General features: G+C 38.9%; 1 protein-coding gene and 1 pseudogene across 4 annotated transcripts in view; both read left to right on the top strand.

Moving 5' to 3' along the window:
- The window catches only part of ZNF713 (zinc finger protein 713), a 56,299-nt gene that overhangs the window by 29,244 nt on the left and 12,697 nt on the right, over positions 1 to 14,358 (top strand). For 3 of the 4 annotated variants that reach the window (XM_033110860.1, XM_033110861.1, XM_033110862.1), the window contains exons 3-5: positions 928 to 1,016; positions 10,623 to 10,749; positions 11,798 to 11,890. In XM_033110860.1, the coding sequence (XP_032966751.1) occupies positions 930 to 1,016; positions 10,623 to 10,749; positions 11,798 to 11,890 (307 nt within the window). In that variant the 5' untranslated portion in view covers positions 928 to 929. Of the gene's footprint in view, positions 1 to 927; positions 1,017 to 10,570; positions 10,750 to 11,797; positions 11,891 to 14,358 lie in introns of those variants that run through there. The other variant, XM_033110863.1, reaches the window with a different exon arrangement.
- Positions 2,463 to 4,314, top strand: LOC117025086 (interleukin-13 receptor subunit alpha-1-like; annotated as a pseudogene).

Here is a 14,358-nt window from a genome sequence, read left to right as displayed (position 1 = left end):
ATAATAATAATAATAATAATAATAGCCTCCTTGAACAAGGCAAGATTCTGAGAGTGGCTGGCTGCCCCTGCAAAGTAGAAATCATTCTTGTGAATATTCATTGGCTCCTGAGATTCTCATCAGAAATGAGGCACCTTTAATACTTGGGGGAGACTGTTCCCCACAAGGAAAATCAGCTTTCAGGGACTAACAAGGATGCTGAGTCTGTTAGTACTGGTATATTTCCTGACTGTCCTGCTAGAAGAAAACAAAGCTTTGGTGACATTACAAATTAAGAACTGCAAAGAGTGCAGTAATCCTGGTAGAGGACTGAATCCAGGTATTCAAACAGGAAGGTGAACATTCTGAAAAATGGGAAGAGTGGAATATCCTTTGTATAGTAGGAGGATCACTTTAAAGAGAGCAGAGGAGAGGAGATCTCTGGAGTTTGAGTTTGGGGCTGAATTTATCCCCTTTAAAGAGTAAGAATAGGCTTTCAACATATGTTCTTTGTGTCACCTCAGCTCGTCTCCCATTGAGAATCACTTGGAGACTTTAGAATTTAAAATGCTCTTGCCCAGGCCCACCCCAGACCAATTTGGATAAAATTGGATTTACCCAAATCTCTGGGAATAGGGGCTGAACATTGGCATCTTTTTAAAATCCCCCAAGTGTGAAGCAAGGGCTGAAAACCACTGAGCTCTCTTGAGCTTCCCATGTGCCACAGTAAGTGGAGTTGTACCACAGAAGACAGAAGTCCTCCACTGAATTCCTCAATGTAGTAGAGGAATGAGAATGCCACAGTTAAGTCATCCAACCTTTAAAGCTTATGTCTTAGAGGATTTCTCTCTGAACTCTCTGCCATCCTAACACAAAGCAACAGCTCAAAGGTTAGGTTCAGCCTTAATTCCATGTATTGACAAGATGCTTCTTTTCTCTTTTTCCCAGTTATGCCTTCTCAGAATGCTGTACTTTCCCAGGAGGGCAACGTGGAGGAAAAGGAAATGAATGATGAATCACAGATAGTCAGGTCCCAGGTTAGTTCAGTTTTACTCTCCTCTGAAATGCTGTTCTAGTTCTCAGAATGTGTGCACTTTTCAGTTTTCGATTCTCAGAAGTGCTGAGCCCCAAAACTCCACAGACAGAGTCCTTGAAACTCTTGTGACAGATGATAATCTCTATAGGATGCTTCCCATTCACCTTATATATCCCTTTATAGCTATTTTCCCCTCCAGCATTTTTACCAAATCATGTACTCACACCTGTGCTAGATGTTGTAAAGGAAACAAAAGAAGCCCTAGACTTTCTTAAAATCACCCTTCAATTAAGTAGCTCACCAGAATTTAAACAACACTTGCCATTCTCTCTGTAAACAATGAATGATGCCCAGGTCACTATGACTCTTTGGCGCTAATTGTATTATTAAAGATGCGTGAGGACATCTGATGCCACAAGTTAATTTTCATCAAGGACCTGTTGTATTTCTTCCAAACCTGTTTAAGCCTATTGTTACAATTCTATAATTTGATTAAGTATTATGTAAACCGATGAGGTATAACTGTTTGTATGAAAACGTTGTTTCTATGAAAACTAGTTGAATCTTTTGGAAAGACTCAGTAAATGCCAGCTATTTTTCTTTGAAATGCTATCAAATTAGGTATGAGCAAAACTGTAAAAAACTGAGGGAAAATCATAAAAATCTTAGAGGATTCTACACCTATATTATTTCCCAAGTGTCATTTGCTTGTTGCACTTCAATGAAACAGAAACTGATGCATATGGATATGGGCACTCAGACATTAAAATCACTCTTAGCCATCACCCCCCCGCCCCCAGCTTCTGAGTAGTTGTTCTACAGTCTTTCTTAGTCATCGTTCTCTACCTTTTCCTTTTTGTTGTTGTCATTAATCTTATCCCCTGTCTTCTCATAATTTCCCTTATTATATCTGTATTGGAAAGAACAACAACAAAAAAGAAAACCATTCCCCCCCCCACCCCCAAACCGTGTGTAATTGTTCATGCAGTATACACACAGACCTGTTCAGAGAAGCCTGTTCGGATTGCCATAGTCCTTTTCAAACAACTAACCATGATACTTGGAAAGTAACAAATTCCCATGATTGCCTAAGGAATACTAGAATTGTAATCAATTCAGATGACAAATGACTCTGGGCATAACAGTTTTCCTTTTTACCCCAAGCTCTTCCAAAAAGCCGACTGAACTTCTCTGACCATGTAGAAAACCTATATAGTGGTTCTCAGTCTGGGCTCTGCATTACACTCAGCCCAGATGAAAAATATACGGATATAAATACATATATGTCCAGGTTCCACCCTAGAGCTACTAAATCAGAATCTCCCCCACTCCCGTCTGTGCTGGCCCCGGGTCTCCAGGGCCTGAAGCGCAGGTCCAGTGGGGGTGGGAGCGAGGGCAGGGAGACTGGAGAGGCCGCCGCCTGCTGGGCTCCAGGGCGAGGGGCTGCATGGAGCTGACAGCTCCACTCTGTGGGCTGTGGGTGCTGCTGCCCTGCTTCATGGGCAGCGGGAACTCCACACCCATGGAAACTCAGCCACCAGGGACGAATTTGAGTGTTTCTGTTGAAAACCTCTGCATGGTGACATGGAATCCTCTGGAGGGAGCCAACATGAATTGTAGTCTATGGTATTTTAGTCATTTTGGCAACAAGCAGGATAAGAAAATTGCTCCAGAAACTCATCATTCGAAAGAAGTGCCCCTGAACAAGAGGATTTGTTTGCAAGTGGGGTCTCAATTTAGCACCAATGAAAGTGACAATCCCAGGACTTTGGTGGAAAAGTGTGTCTCACCCCTGAAGGTGATCTGAGTCAGCTGTGACTGAGCTACAATGCATTCGGCACAACCTGAGCTACGTGAGTGTCCTTGGCTCCCTGGAAGGAACACACGTCCTGAAACTATACTGTCTACTACTAGCACAGGAGCCGGGGGAAATCCTTCAATGTGAGAACTTTTATAGAGAAGGTCAGCACATTCTTGTTCCTTTGCTTTGAATAAAATGAAGGATTCCAGTTTTCACCAACACAGTGTCCAAGTAATGTTCAAGGATAATGCAGGAAAAATTAGACCATCTTTCAATATAGTGCCTTTAATTTCTCATGTGCAACCCCATCCTCTACATACGAAAAATACCTTCTTTCCACGTGGTGACTTATACTTTCTAGGGAAGATTCCACAGAATTTTTGTACCAGATGCTTATCAAGTAGAAGCCAAGAACAGCCAAACTGAGACCCACTACATTTTATTCATTTAAGAACCCAAATGTGATCATTTAGAATTTGAGGGAAACTTAAGAGGCTACAAGTTGTTTCTGGATCCCTGGTGTTTTTCCTGATGCTTTGAATATAGAATAAGAATCAAAAGAAACAACTTATGCTATGAGGAGGACAAACTTTACAGTAATGGAGTCCAGCGATAAATACAGGTAAGAAGGCCAATCCTGAAAATGGAGGCCAAGCGAGTCCAGGGCTCGTGCTGCCTGCACCGCTCAGCCAATAGACCGACACAGGAGTTGGCTCATAGAATAAGCGTTTATTATCAGAGCACCGGTGGTCTGAGAAGGCAGTGGGTTAACACCTCCAAAAACTGCCTTCACATTCTCAGACTAGCCTGGGGCATTTAAGGGAAAATCTGGGCATTCCTCTAAAGGCTACGTGATGGTTCTGGGGGACTGCATGGAGCCTCCCCTCTGGCGTTGTGGCTCTCTAAAGTTATCACCAACCCAGGAGCAGTGATGACAATACCTGGAAAGAATGCTAGGCCATAAAGATCCTGTTCCCCTTCCCAGATTAAAAAATAAATAAATAAATAAGATTGTAATTGGCAAGCACAGGGGGCATTGTGACTAGTAAGCAAGCATAAGTTTCAGGGTAATTATCTAAAGCAGGGAACTGGGACAGGGGACATCCTAAGCTCAGGAACTGGGACAGGGAACATTCCAAGCTCAAACTGCAGGGCGGGGGTTTCTCAAACGTTAAGCTCTAGGGCAGGGAGAGGCAGAGCCTCTTTTCTGGGGCTCCCAACCAGGCCCTGTTTCAATCCCACATTCTCTGTAACCATGTTGCTCATCATTCCAGTGATCGTTGCAGATGCAATCATAGTCCTTCTGCTTTATTTAAAAAGACTCAAGATCATTATATTCCCTCCAATTCCTGATCCTGGCAAGATTTTTAAAGAAATGTTTGGAGACCAGAATGATGATACCCTGCACCAGAAGAAATATGACATCTATGAAAAGCAAACCCAAGAAGAAAATGACTCTGTGGTGCTGATAGAAAACCTGAAGAGAGCCTCTTGGTGATGGGCATAATTTATTTTAACCTTCAGTGTGACTTTGTGAAGACTCATCCCATTCTCCATTTGTTAAGTGGGAACTTGTTAAATGGAAACTGAAACTACTGGATCATTTAAAAACAGGTAGCTCATAAGAGCCACACGTCTTTATGTTGAGCTATGCGCTGAAAAACCAAAAATAATGGGCCCTTTGGAGAACAGAGTGGAGTCGTTCTCATTGAATTATAAAAGCAGATACCTTTTGTGAAGGCTTCAAACAAGGGGACAAAGCAAAAAGTGATGATCATAGTAGAGTTAATCTTATCAAGAGTTGTAACAACTTCCTGTGAGATCTATGCCTGCTTTGTATTCTCGGTGTCAAACAATACCAACAAATTTTATTTGTGGGGGAACTCATTTTGGGTGCAAATGCTAATGCCAAACTTGAGTCACAGAGAACGCCTAACAAACAAAATTGACAAAATCTGTTCTTTGTTGTTTGAGATCCCATTAAGTAATGTTTGTGGCTATTAAAACTTAAGAGTCTGAATCTTCATTCCTTCAGCAGCATTTCCCAGTGCTTTGAAAGGCCCAGACAGCAGTGTTGGTCTGATGAAGAGAACTATAGAAAAAGCAGAGACTGCTTCTTTTACCAAGGCCTTTCAAAGCCGTTGCAGGGTTTTAAGGACAGCAGAGACAGAATAATTTACTGGGTATTAGAGCTTGAACCTCAGAGTCTCTAATGATACATTGTTTTTTCTTCACATCTGCTACTCAGATCAAGTATTTACTGTGTGTCCCCCACAGTATTTACTGTGGTAGGCCCCCAGGTGTGAGGCACAGGCCTCTCCAAGGGTCTAGTCTGGTTGGGACTCCTCAGTTCTCAACTTACTTTTCTCCACCAGTCATGTTTCAGACCTTTCAACTTCCCAATTCCCACACCGATTTTCCCTTTTGCATTCTCCCTCATTGTATGTAGTCTTTCACCATTCCTTAGATATTAGAATCTAAATCTGCTCACAACACCTAAAGGAGCAGGGTGATTTGCATCTCAGGTAAAGAGTGAGTAGAAACATTGATGAATGCTTGCATATTTTGTAAATTCTGTGTGAGTCACATTTATTTGAAGATTTTCAGCATTTACTGTTTCTCTACATATTTTCTGAACAGAAAGGAGGTATTACCTTCACTTAAAACTTTGCTGTTTGCTTGATAAAAATAATAGTTTTATCTTTTCTTCTTTTCCCTTACTGCCACAGATAGTTAGTAGTAGGTTTTGTGTCTTAAATTGATAGCCAGCATCCAAGGCTCCAACGTTTACATGCATTTTCTCCACATACCTAAGTAAACCTACAGTAAGAATGTTCATTCTTATTCTTAGCTTTACATCAAAAGATGAGCCAATGAATATACATTTATATATTTTAAATTAAAATAAAATGTTTAAGATCTCTTTTATGAATGTTAGAAAAATTAAAATAACACCACTGTGGTAGGAGTGGAGAGAGGGAGAGAGTGACTAGAGGTAAGTGTCAACATGGTGGTTTGAAGCTTATTTTTTATACATAGAATCAGAGGAGGGTTTACATGAAATCCATTGGTGGTAAAGTAAAGGGGTGGGAGAAAGCAAAGCAGGGAAATCTCTGGGATTGCATGAAAGTAAATTGGAAAGACAGGTACTTCTTTCGCATAGGTGGGTGCATTATAGTAAATAGTTCACATAGAGATATTAACCAAGGGACAAGATTAATAATGAGGGATTCCGTATTTTCCTACTCTGGTCTGGAAAAAAGGACTACTGGTATTCCAAGGATGTCATCTTAGGTGCAAAACAACAATAAAAAGTCTCACTTAGGTGAAGATTGACTTTATGAAGGAAGCGTCAGGCTAAAGATGTGACTTCCCGCTGTGGCCCACCTTGGTTATGAGTTTTTTATGTTCACGCCATCTTCTGTGGTTATTTTCCCTTGTCAGGTTTAACCTGTGGCCCCTTTTCTGTCCTAATAAGCTTGGAGAAGCATACACAGACTAAGTAAGCAGTGCCTTGTGGCCATAAAAAATATGGGTTTCATTCTAAGTGCAGTGAAAAGACTTTGAGAGAATTCAGGCAGGATGAAAAAGCCATCCTAGTGCATGCTGTGTAGTAAGTGAATTTGTGCGAGGCAAGAATGGGAAGGGGAGAGAACCACTTAGGAAGCAGTTGAGTATTCTAGATGATAGAAAATGATGGCTTAAAACTAGAAGATGGAGAAAAATAGGTGAGTTCGAGAGCTTTGCTTTGGGAAACAGCAGATATTAGCAAGAGGGGTAAAGGCAAAGGAGAAAAAACGATGATTTCAAAAAAAGGTAGCCCAGGAAAGGGCAGGGTAATGATAAGTAAGGCCATGTCACTCCTCTGCTCAAAATATGTTGCTCCTGTTTCACTCAGAGTAACAGCCAAAGTCCTTATGATGCCTAAACAGTCTTACAGAATCTAGCATCTGAGCCTGTCACCTTTCCTACTTTATCATTATTTCTCCCCCTTGCTCACGCCACTCTAGCCACCCTGGGCTCATTCTCCTCCCTTGCACAGGCCTCACACACTATTGCCTTGGACCTTTGTACTGTTAACTTTTCAAATCTTTTTTCAAATGTCACCTCTCCAGTGACATCTTTTCTATATATATTTTTAATTCTTTAGATGATATGAGAACTTTTCCCTGGAACAAATTGTGAAAACCTCAAAAGAAAGTACTTTTTTATGCCTGTTTTATATCTGTCTTGAAAGATGATATTGTTGTTTTAAAATTTTTGACCCGGATTACTCAGAGCCCTGAAGATCCTCAGCACAATGGCTTAGACCTCCTAACCTCCATATAGTTTTAATACATATAGTTATACATAGAATTTTGTGTGTATTAACTTTATGTTATATACATATATTATTATATACATACATTCCAGATACAGCCACTGAGAGGGCTTGGAAGCAATCATACTCCAGTAGCATTGGACACACCTAGTGCCCAAATCTGAGTTCTGAAATGCCATTCTACATTTAAAAAAAAATGAGACATAGCCACTCAGTACTACATCAGCAGAGCAGAACACGACACACTGCAACCCTGTGGTACTCTGGTTGGAAGCAGACACACTCAGTATTTGACCATTAAAAGGAACCAGGGATCCTTGGAGAAATGGCTGAGTCCAGGCTTGGGGCAGGAAAACACAAGATGAACCTTTCTTTAAAGAACATTTTCTGTCCCCAGAAGTAAAGAAATGCTCCAAGAATGATAGGGACGGGTCAAAAGGTCACAGAAGTAAGTCTGAAGGGGCTCCTAATAGCTAAATCTAGGACAATCTGAGCATTAAAATAGTGGTAGTAGATGATTATAATTTATTGAATAAAATAAATAAATCCATTTGATATAAATTGATGAATGAATGAGAAAGGAAATATTTTCAGGACAGTAGAAAGCCAACTAACAATATACAATGAATGATGGGATTAAAAAAGCACTGTTTAGTAACCATCATAATTACCATTGATTCAGGCAAGAATTACCAGTGGGTGCTAAAACCAGTAGATGAAAGTTTGAGGAGGAACAAGATATTAATATTTACATAGTCTCAAAGTATCTCTCCCACAAGACACTTATTAATTACAGGGTAAGATAGTAATTTTCTAGTGGAAATTACTGGTAGATAACCACCTTAACCAGGTTATCAAAGTTAACATTGCAGACCAGTAATGAAACTCGTCAACAAGGTGAGCCTCCTGTTTGATTCACTGAGAAGAATCCTGCATCTCTTCTGTACTTTTCCTGCCAGATGTGCATTGTGTGAATCTACTCAGGAGGAGAAACTAGGCAAGCCCAAATTTAGGTTATTCTCAAGATAACTAGCCTGTACTTTTCAAAATGTCAGTGTACAAAGAAAGGCTCAGGAATCATTGCAGATTAAAGAAGACAAAAAATACAAGACAACCAAATGGAGTGCATGATCTTGAATTTTCTTTTGTTATGAAAGACATAATTAGGACATTTGGTGAAATCTGAATAATTATGTAGTTTAGACAAGAGTACTGTATCAGTATTAATTTCCTAATTTTGATCATTGCACTGTTATTATGTAAGAGAATTCCTTGTTTTTTAGGAAATAAACACTAAATTTTTAGGCATAAAGGGGTATCATGTCTGCAACTTACTCTTAAGTGGTCCAGAAAAATTATAGAGAGAGAGTAAAAGGGAGAGGAGAGGGAAGAATTTCTTTTATTCTTGCAATTTTTTTTAATCTGAAATCATGTAAAAAATATTTTTAATTAAAAAAAATAATGACGTAGCTCTCTATGTCCTAATATGTCTAAGATGGAAAGATTTCCAGCATTAATTGTTAATTTAAAAAGCAGTGTATAAAATATGTTACCTTTGAGGTAAAAAAAAAAAAAAAAGTGGGAGGAAATAAGAATCCGTATTCATATTTGCACAAAGAATAATTTTGGAAAATACACTAAAAACTAAGTAATGATTAGTTATTGGGAGTAGAAGCTGGACAGAGAGGAAAGAAGCCTGGGAGAGATTTTTACTAAATCTTTTTAATATGTTTTTGTTTCTAAACCATACTACTATATTATCTGCCTGAAAACAGAATTCAAATATGGATATGAAAAAAAGAAGCAAACAGGAAAAACAAGAAACAGGTAACCAAGTGCAAACAAGATCATCATTAGAAGGTATATAAGGAAGCAGAAACTGTAGGCATGGTACTGATTAAAACAGTCAAAAAGAACTACATATATTGATATTAAAGAATGTAAACTATAATTCATAATTTTCCTCATCCTGGTGCTTCACTAAAGAAGCATGGGAAAAGTTGAATGGAAATTAGAAATAAAAATCATCCCAAGGGAAGATATTACAAAAGCAGAAAAGACGTCTTTGTGGTATGATGGAAAGAGAACAGGCTTTAGAAAGAGATGGCTTTAGAACAGGGGTGTCCAAACTTTTTTCAACATTTTTCACCAAAGGCCATATGCGGTAAAATACACAAACAGCCGGCCACTCACTCGAGGTGAAGTACGTATTGCCTCACCTGGTTTATTTAAGTAAACTAAATATATTTTTGGAATTTGCTGCGGGCCAATTAAAAATGGATTGCGGGCCACAGTTGGCCTGCGGGCCACAGTTTGGACTTAGAATAAGTCTTATTCTCATCTTAGAATAAGATCTAAGATGAAATTCTGTTCCTGCTAATTACTAGCTGTATGTCCTTGGATAAGTTATTTAATTTCTTCTAGCCTTAGTGACTCATCTCTAAATTGCCTTCATCACTGAATTATATTTTAGAAAGATGTGTTATCAAAACATGCAAATTAAAGAAAATGCCAGTACTTTACTTAAATATTGAATCTTAACTTATGGGAAAGAACACTTATTTGGAATACCACACTCTACTCATTCTGAAGAATTGAGGAGTTATTGTACCCATGAAATGGGTTGTATTGGGGAGGGGTTGTTGGGTAATAAAGGAGCAGGGGGAGGGGGATGTGTGTGTGTGCGCCTGCACACACACACACACACACACACACACACACACACACACGGTGCCAAAAAATATATATACACATTTTAAGAAAGAAAAAAACTATTGAAATTGTAATACTCAATATATACCAATAACAAAAGATGAATACAAGTCACATTTGACTTCTGTAATTATAAGAGGTGTTCAAAGTGATTACCATTAGTGCTATTTTAATACACTTTTAATACAGTGGCTGCTTCGATGTCCTCAATCATTTTGACTTTGGGGAAGAGACAAAAGTTGCTCTTCATTGGTGCCAGATCCAGTGAATAAGGTGGATGAGGACACACCGTAATGTTTTTATTTGATAGAAATTGCCATATACCAGAAGCAATGTGTGATACAGAGCCTTTTCATTGTGATCAAAATATATGGTGAATGCTGCTGCCGAGTGCCATCCAATGGAAAGGCAGGGATCTTCAATATGGGAAGCAGTGTGACACATAATAGTGTGTGACAAGTTTCAACTTGTTTGGTGCAGTTGGGTGTGAGCTATGGTTGAGAGAGGTGTTTTCAAGTGTGCCGTAAATTCTAAACAACTTAAAAGCAAGCATTATTTCATGTTTTATATATATATATCTTAAAAGATGATAGAAAGACAGACACTAATTGTTGTTTCAAAAATCTTGAGGTGGCTTACTGAGAGCCCTGACCACTCTCTTCACAATGGCTTAGACCTCCTAACCTTTGTCTACTGCTATGTTTTTGCCCCATCCCCTAAGGCCCCAGGAAGAAATGGGTCCTGGCTGAGCAGTGATGTACTTGATGTTTCAGGAATCACTGACATTCCAGGATGTGGCTGTGAACTTCACCAGAGAGGAGTGGGACCAGCTCTACCCTGCTCAGAAGAACCTCTACCGAGATGTGATGCTGGAAAACTACAGAAATCTGGTCGCACTGGGTGAGGATGGTGTCCCTGTAAGACTAGAAGCCATTCTAATGGGTTTACAGTCATCCCCTTATCTGCAAGGATATGGGCCAACACCACAGGGGATGCCTGAAACCACAGAGAGTACTGAACCCTACATGTACTGTGTTTTTTCCTGTTCCTGTGCACCTATTATAAAGTTTAATGCCCTTTTCCCTCTTAACTAAGCATTTATCGTGCAGTGTAGCCGTAACTTGCAGTTTGAGCTGCAACAGCAAAACTAGCAAGAACTTCTTTTTCCTGCACAATTTCACATTGATGTGTTCTTAACCTTAGATCTAAGCAACCTCAGCATATAATTTTTTTCTTTCCTTATTAAGTTGAGAACTTTCACCTTTTCACTTAAAGGAAGCACTTTATGGCTTCTATTTGGCATACCTGAATTGCCAGCATCACTACTCTTACACTTTGAGGCCATTATTAAGTAAAATAAGGGTTGGTTAACCACAAGCACTGTGATACTGTTGTTACGGTAAATACCATCTACTAATCCGATGGCTTCTGGGTGACTAAGGGGTGCACATTATCTACAGTGTTGATACCCTGGACGCAGGGATGATTCGTGTCCCCGGCAGGACAGAGCGGGATGGCATAAGATTTCATCACAGTTCTCAGAACAGCTCACAGTTTAAAACTTATGAATTGTTTATTTCTGGAATTTTCCATTTAATATTTTTGGACCGTGGTTGACCACAGGTAACTAAAACCACTGTAGGTGAAACCGTACACAAGGGGTGACTATTTTCTCAAGTAGTGAAAACTTCCAAAGCCTTTGTGAATATAGTTCAGGCCAGGACAAAAGAATGATAATCAGTTTCATAGACAGAGACCTTTGTTTTCTGCTTTTTCTCCTCAGGTAAAGTTTTTGTTGAGTTTGAGATGGGTAGCTTTATTTTTCTCCCTCTGAAGCCTCCCCTTTCCAAATCAGAGGCCCTTAAAGACTAAAAAGGTTGGAAATGAGTTCTGAAAGAAGTTTTTGTTCTCAGTATAAATTTCTGAGATACATTTTTCCTATGAACAGGGCATCAACTTTATAAGCCAGAGGTGATCACTCAATTGGAGCAAGAAGAGCAGTGGATGATGGAAAGAGATAGCCCACTGGATATTCATCCAGGTGAGAAGCAAGTCTTTTAGCATTTGCTACTGAGTGAAGAGAAATAGTCACTTTTGAAATACTCAACTGATTGTGCTCCAAATCTCTCCCTCTGGGATTTAAAGAATACTGAGTATTTTTTAAAAATTCAGTTCATATTTGACTTTTCCAAAGTGGAAGTGGCTCTCATTTTTTTCTGATTAAACATATTATATATACTTATTTAAAAAATTTACATAATACAAGTTATTTTGAAGTATTAATTTGTGTGTTTTTTTGTTTCTTTTAATTAAAGTTTATTGGGATGACAATTGTTAGTAAAGTTACTTAGTGAAGTATTAATTTGAATGTCCATAAATACCTTGATGTTGCAAATCTCCACATAGCATTTTCCTTCCATTTTTTTTTATTCACACATTCTCAGTATTCTTTAAATATTTCTTTTCAATATCAAATATCCTCTGCCATTTTTACCTACTTTTCATTTTTTCTTTTTCCTTTTATTATCAAACTCTTTAAACTAGGCTGAAATCCACAGTGCTGATTGTTTGTCTGTCACTCACTTTTGCAATATGACCTATCCTGCTTACGTTACTAAAATTTTCTTGGAGATTAGCACTAACCTCCTTCCAATCATATCTAGTGGCTACAAAAACGACTGCTGTGTCTCCTATGATCTTGTGTTTGACTGTGTTGACTTTACTCTTTTGAAATTTTCTTCTACCCTGGCTTGTGATACATTCTCCTCTTGCCTTTTCCAGCCTCTTCTGTATCTTTACCTGCTCCTTTTACTACCTTCTCTCCCTCCTTTAGAAGACGCATTCTTCTAAAGGTGTGTCTTCTTATGGACTTTGTGTTTCATTCTGTAGTACAATGCTTTTAAGTCATTTTCCCATTACTACATTTCTAGTCTATAAGTATTTCGCCTAAATTCTTTTTCCAGATTTTAGATTATATTTTGGTTTTTGAATGTCATGTTTTTATTTTAATTAAGTACTGTATTTCAAAACCTGGATTTGTTGACTTTATACTCCTTTCTTTAAAACATCTCTCTAAATATGAGCCTTCTTGACCGAAAAAAAAAAAAGCAACAAATGAACAAAAAAACACTCCTTAATTTGCTATCATTGGCATAGCTCCTACTTGGGTTATATGAGCAAATAGTTGACCTCTAATGTATACTATTTTCCACTCTTGTCCATGAAGCTAAGCTAACCTACCCCATCTCTGTCTAGTTTTCTACTCTGATTCTTTGGTCTGGAACCTTGTTTCATTATTTCTACATGGTTTTGTGTCATTCAAACTTCAGCCTTTTCAATTTGACTTTGACTTGGCTGTCCTCCTTGCTTTTAGTGCTCTAGGTTATTTTGGGCAGGAAACTTTGTTCCTATTTCAGCCTCATTGAATATCAATTTTGGCCTGACCAGTGCTGGCATTCAATGAGTAGAGGCTGGTAATTAAAACATTTTGTCAAGAACACCTAGCACTTTCCCTAACAACAGTGGGTGACTTTATTTCTGTGAATCTCCATACCCTGGACCCTAGACAGTAGGAAACTAAAGAAATAAAATTAAAAACTCCCTTCTCAGGTAAATTGCCAGGGTAGGCATCTACAGCAGAAGGCAGAGCTATTCTTTCCCATGGTTTCATATGCTGACATGTGTAGGATCCACACTGTCTCCCATTATGTCCCTACCCACAAGACCCTCAACTAGAGAAAATAATTACTGACTTAAGAAAATTTCCAGACATCTTTATGCATTTATATGTGGATACCCATGGCTCTTGGTTCATAGATCAACTTGAACAGGTGATTTCTTTTTCATATCTTCCTTGTCAGAGACAAGCAGGCTAGCAGTCTCCTCCAAGGAGACTTTTGCATTTTTGCATTATCTTGTGAGACACAGTGGTTCCACTTATGAGGATGTGGTAAAACATTTCCGTTGATGGAAGGACTGAAATAGAATGATCTGGCTTTTGTAACCTAATTCTGGTATGCTCTGTGGGGTTCTGCTTGCCTCATTATTATTGACATCTGCTGATGTCTATTTATCTAGAAATCTCTTCCTAGCCGAGACCTAGAAAGCATCCAATGGATTTCTCAGCAAAGAGGTTAGTAATTATATTAACAAGATAAATTACAGGACAGTAATTAGAAGAACAATCAATTTGTACATTGAGTGAACAGCGATAAGGAAGTAGAACTAGTAAGTGTACAGTACTCTTTACAAGAAGCAGGAATGAGAAGGGGAGACAATAAAGAGGATATTTGCTAGAATAAGAAGGTAGTATCAAAAGAGGATTGTTCTACAACTAGATTGAAGACAACGAGCTGCCGCTGAGCTTCCGGAGGGTCAGGCGGCCGAATGGCTCAGTTGGTTAGAGTGTGACCTCTCAACAACAAGGTTACTGATTCAATTCCTGCATGGGATGGTGGGCTGTTCCCTCTGCAACTAAACATTGAAACGGTGACTGGACTTGGAGCTGAG

This window comes from Rhinolophus ferrumequinum, chromosome 7, assembly GCF_004115265.2.
Source record: "Rhinolophus ferrumequinum isolate MPI-CBG mRhiFer1 chromosome 7, mRhiFer1_v1.p, whole genome shotgun sequence".
Lineage (NCBI taxonomy): Eukaryota > Metazoa > Chordata > Mammalia > Chiroptera > Rhinolophidae > Rhinolophus > Rhinolophus ferrumequinum.
This window is presented reverse-complemented; position numbering and strand designations above follow the sequence as displayed.